This window comes from Micropterus dolomieu, unplaced genomic scaffold, assembly GCF_021292245.1.
Source record: "Micropterus dolomieu isolate WLL.071019.BEF.003 ecotype Adirondacks unplaced genomic scaffold, ASM2129224v1 contig_8778, whole genome shotgun sequence".
In the NCBI taxonomy this organism is placed as follows: Eukaryota; Metazoa; Chordata; class Actinopteri; order Centrarchiformes; family Centrarchidae; genus Micropterus; species Micropterus dolomieu.
In genome coordinates this window covers 1-5,226 of record NW_025737764.1, presented here as the reverse complement: position 1 = coordinate 5,226, position 5,226 = coordinate 1, and the positions used below count along the sequence as shown (strand labels likewise).

At 46.2% G+C, this 5,226-nt stretch overlaps 1 protein-coding gene across 1 annotated transcript; it reads left to right on the top strand.

Moving 5' to 3' along the window:
• Window positions 1-3,835: 3,835 nt before the first annotated feature.
• Window positions 3,836-5,220, top strand: LOC123965166 (protein NLRC3-like; the record flags this gene model as incomplete). The annotated part of the gene is made up of 1 exon (XM_046041732.1): window positions 3,836-5,220. A coding segment is annotated over exon 1 (1,385 nt), but the record flags the coding sequence as incomplete, so codon positions are not given.
• Between the last annotated feature and the right edge of the window lie 6 nt (window positions 5,221-5,226).

Here is a 5,226-nt window from a genome sequence, read left to right as displayed (position 1 = left end):
GCACCGCGATGCAAACGCAGAAGACCCCGACCCAAATGCCAGTTGACAACGTAATGCTGACGGAACGCAAGAAGCGTAACTCGTGGAAGAGCAGCGCCGGGCCGACCCCGGCACACACACAGGGAGCCCCCCCCCCCGACCCAGCACCCCACCGCCGCGCAGCGAACAACCAAAACACCCAAATGCCACGCAATGATGATTGTGTGAATAACACGGAATAACACGACAGCGAAAGCCAGCAGAGAGAAACGCGCCGCACCGGTCACCCGCCAATAAAAGTCCACCGTCCCCCCAACCACCGGAAAAAACTAAGGCCGCCGGCGCCAGCTGACATCCCCCATGCCCAGCACGCCCCCCGGCCGCCATGCAACACCAGCCAAACCAGCAACGAGGCAAAATCAACCAACTCAGCTGCATGCCACCACCAACCCACCCACCTGTCAAGGGCCGAGAACTCCAGGCACAAACCCAGAGCAAACCGGAGCACAGCCCTGCCCCGCACCCACACTGCACATCCCAAAAACTAACTATATACCTCAGTATCTAGAGGGGTCCAACAACTGGCCGACAGAGAAATGGGGAAGCATCGATCCGAGGCCAACGAAACAAACTGGTCCCTCCAAGCCACTGAGGAAATGCCTCCCCCAGACTCCAATGCACAAACTAAACGCCCAGCAGCCATTCAGAGACCCTGCCCAGGGAAAAAGCACAATGCATCAAGATGCATCGACAATCGCCCTACAATCCCACTGCAGCCCTCCAAACCGTAACAGGATCAACCCGAGCAGAGACCCCCACCCCCAGAAGCCAGGGCACCCCAAGCGTAAAGGACCCCAGACCGCATGTCCCGGGGGAAGCTGTACCCCGCCCCAAGGAAGAACAGCAGAAAGTTGTGCCGGGAAGCTCCCTGCCGCCAGGGAGTGATAATGCGGGAGAACCAGGCCAACAGTCCCCCAGCCCAGCCAGAGGCATCCCTCCCCAGAGTGCAGGCAGTGCCAGCAGCCCCCGAGGCCGATCTCATCCCTGGACGGGGGCCCAGCCCCCCCAGTCAAGCACCCCCAAGGAGGAGCACCCGAAGGTCCGCCCACACCCAGGAGGCAATGTCACTCAGGCCAGGTCAGGTCAGAAGACCGCCACCCCCGCGCTCTTCCCTCCCTAGCATCCCACACACACATCCCCACCGTTCCCAAAGAAAAGAGACAGCACCCAGCCCCTAACAGCGGTGAGTGGATGACATCAAAAGAGCCGGCGCGACCTGCACGGTGAAGACAATGAATAGAATAGAATACATATTCTGTAAATGCCTGAAATGTGGGGATGGTGTTTATAGGAAATGCACAGCCAAGGTGCTAAATGTTTCCCAAAGTGTGTTTGAGCAACATGTAGCAAAAATAATCACTGCGTTTTTATAGCGGGTAAATTTTACCACTAAATTTACCCCGGTAAATTTTACCCGCTATGGCGGTTAAAGGTAGCCTATACAGCGAAGCCTGGCGGTTCTAGTGGGTATTTCAGACAAAAGCAATTCCAAGGTTTGTCCAGTAGATGTCACCATTTTGACCTTGTAAAATGTTGCTACAGCGCTTCAGAAAGTTTCGTTTCCTCCATCACTAAAGTGTACAGTATATTATGGTACAATTCCTGAAAGTCCTACAAAACTCGACTGAGCTCTTGTTCTTTGCCAGGAACTGAGGCATGCAAACAATCAAAAGTCAATAAATTCACATTTGAATGTAAAAGATGTGTGATTTTTTGTGATTGCTGAGTGAATGCTTGAGTAGATCTTTTTTTAGTTTACCGAAGACAACCACATCTACGGCTCCCAGTTGTGTCTCGATGAAGAGTAATAGATCCATGTCCCAACCGCTCAGTTTTGGTCTTCAAGAGGCACAAAGGTAATTGTAATGTATTCTGTAAAAGAAATGTATTGTATCTTAAAGCATATTGTGGTAATTTTATTAACGATTCATAATGAGACTGAAAGTGGTAAAGCCATTTGTAACTGTAGTATATACACGTACCTGTATGTGCTTTACGATAAGCATGAATATTTTGCTCAAACTTAAACATTTTTAACTCCTGTGGATGTGTCTACTGCATTCAAAATGAATATTGTGTTCTATCTGAACACACCTTTAGACTAACTGTGCATTCAGACCAATCGCGAATTTATAATAAACACAACCCGCGATTACTACAGCTGTATGAACTTAAAGATTTTACTGTGATTTAATTTAATGTGATACCCAATAAATGGATCAAACTGATGCCGAAATAACTACAATATGATGCCGATTTGTTAAACATGTGAATTCATGCTTTGTCAGGTCTGTCAGCAAGACAGCAGGACAACAAGTTTTTAAATGTTTGTTTTCTGAATGGAGTTTGGATCGATCAGGGCTATGCCATGCTAACTCGTTCACAGTAAAGTTCAACGATAGCAGGAATAAAGTAACAGACACATACACTGAACAAAATTATATACGCAACACTTGTTTTTGCACATTTTCGAGTGGCCTTTTATTGTGGCCAGTCTAAGGCACAGCTGTGCAATACCCATGCTGTCTGATCAGCATCCTGATATGCCACACCTGTGAGGTGGATGGATTATGTCGTCAAAGGAGAAGTGCTCACTAACACAGATTTTGACAGATTTTTGAACACTATAAGAGATAAATAGGCCTTTTGTGTACATAGAGAAAGTCTTAGTTCTTTGAGTTCAGCTCATGATGAATGGGGGCAAAAAGAAAAGTGTTGCATTTATAATTTTTTTCAGTCTATTTTCTAAAATCACCAGGTAGTTAAACTTCCTTGCTTTCCTTTCTCCAAACAATGTCCATTTATGTCCGGTTTTTATATAAATATGAAGTAGTAGTCCAACAGAGCTCTGGGTGCCAACCGGCGCTAACAAAAACATTGGAACCGGTTGTGCACGGAAGCTAGATGCTGAGAAGCACGAGTGAAGATAAATCAACGTTGTAATCCCAAAAACTAAGGAAAAAACTTATTTAATAAAAGCAGTTTACTCCGAGCTCCAACCGCGGGTAAACGGTATAGTTGTATAATCCAGACTGACAACGGGTGTTTATTTGTCCAAACCCTGCAGCGCTGCTCCTGGCTCTGTCCTCGACTACTCCCCCTAGTTTAGCAGCTCTCCGTCGGTCCACAGCGTTTCACTCCTCTGCTCTGCCTGGTCCTCTCCAAACAACACTCTGAAGCCGTCTGTGCTGAAAGACTATCGTCTGCGTCATGCAACTTTCTCGCTCAAGTTGAAAATTTTCAACTCACACGAAGGCCCTCATGTCACCGGCACCACCCCCTCCGCACCACCATCCAGGAAATCGCGGCTCTCAGTATCTTTGCATTGACTTTGTATGTAAACGCACCGCCCCCAACGCTCACTTTGCTTTTGGTCTGAAAGCACCATAAGAGGCTTGATGCAACAAGAACAACTATGTCAAGTCAATGATTTTGTACAACTGGACATCGCCCTTGGTGGCCCCAGAGAAAATGGTATAACTATAATTGGTATCAGAACTAACAGTTTTAGCCGATGTGGCATCCTCCCCAGTGAAATAGTGGGCATCTGAAAAGAACAACGTGTCATATGTGTCATTGTTTCTTATAGACAGCAGAGTGGGGAACCGTCCAGCAGTTCAGTGTCCATGGAGGATCCAGTCTATTTCACTAGACACCAGAGATATCCTGAGGAAGACATGAGTAAGTTTAACTATATACTTAACACATTTTTGTAGTGTTGGTTATACTGCTACTAATAACTACTAGAAATGTCATGTTCCAGGTTTTATTCAAACTTCTTTTGATTCATTGTTACATGGCATCTTTACCAACTGAGGTAGTGGATGATCTTTTGAACAAAAACTTACTGTTTAAAAAACTGAATGAAATCGTTCATTCAGTTCTTACAGGGAGCGACCTCATTTTGCAAAAGCAGTTTACTTCAACGTACCAAGCTCATGGTGAGCAGCAGAGTTCTCTAAACAGCATCTACACATCACTCTACATCACCACTGGAGAGAGTGGAGCTCCACATGAAGAACATGCGTTCAGACACATTAAACATAATTTGGAACTACAATCTTCTAAACATATTAACCTCAGTGACATCTTCAAACCTCTGCCTGGCCAAGAGAAACCTCCCAGAACAGTCCTGACGAAGGGCGTTGCAGGCATTGGAAAATCATTTGCTGTGCAGAAATTTATTCTTGACTGGGCCGAGGAGAAAGAGAACCAGGACTTGGATTTTGTTTTCAGTCTCGCTTTCCGAGAGCTGAATTTGAGTTCAGGTAACAAAAGCTTGCACCAACTCCTGACTGAATTTCACCCTGCGCTCCACGATCTGAAAGATTCAGAGGATTTCATCAGAGCCAGAGTCCTGGTGATCCTGGACGGCCTGGATGAAAGCAGACTTCAGCTGGACTTTGAGAACAAGCCGGTAACATCTGTCAGTGAAGTAACATCTGTGGGAAATCTCCTTGCAAACCTCATCCAGGGAAACCTTCTTCCTGAAGCTAACCTCTGGATAACATCCCGTCCAGCAGCAGCCAATCAGATCCCTGCAGAGTTTGTGGACAAGGTAATGGAGATAAGAGGGTTCAGTGACCCACAGAAAGAGGAGTACTTCAGGAGGAGGTTTCATCAGGACTTGGGTCTTGCTGACAGGATCATTTCACACATTCGCTCTTCACAGAGTCTGGACATCATGTGCCAGATCCCGATCTTCTGCTGGATTTCTGCCGTATTATTTCAGGAGATCTTTGGGGGAGACGAGACAGCTGAAGTTCCTCAAACTCTAACAGAGATGATGGCACATTTCCTGTTTGCCCAGACAAAACGCAGAAGCAGAAAATATGAAAAGAAGACTGAGAGAAACAAAGAGACACTTCTGAAAACTCACAAGGAATTTCTTCTGAAACTCGGCAAGCTCGCATTTGTTCATCTGCAGAAGAACAACCTCATCTTCTATGATGAAGACCTAGAAGAATGTGGGATTGACATAAAAGAGGCAGCCATCTACTCTGGACTTTGTAACACAGTTCTTAGGGAAGAAGACGTCTTTTCTCAGAAAAAGGTCTTCTTCTTTGTGCACCTGACCATACAGGAGTTCTTTGCAGCTCTTTTTGTCTATGACTGCTTCACAAACAAGAATACAAAAGAGCTCGGCGACTTCCTCGACCTGAAGGACAAAGAACATACTTTGCTTGA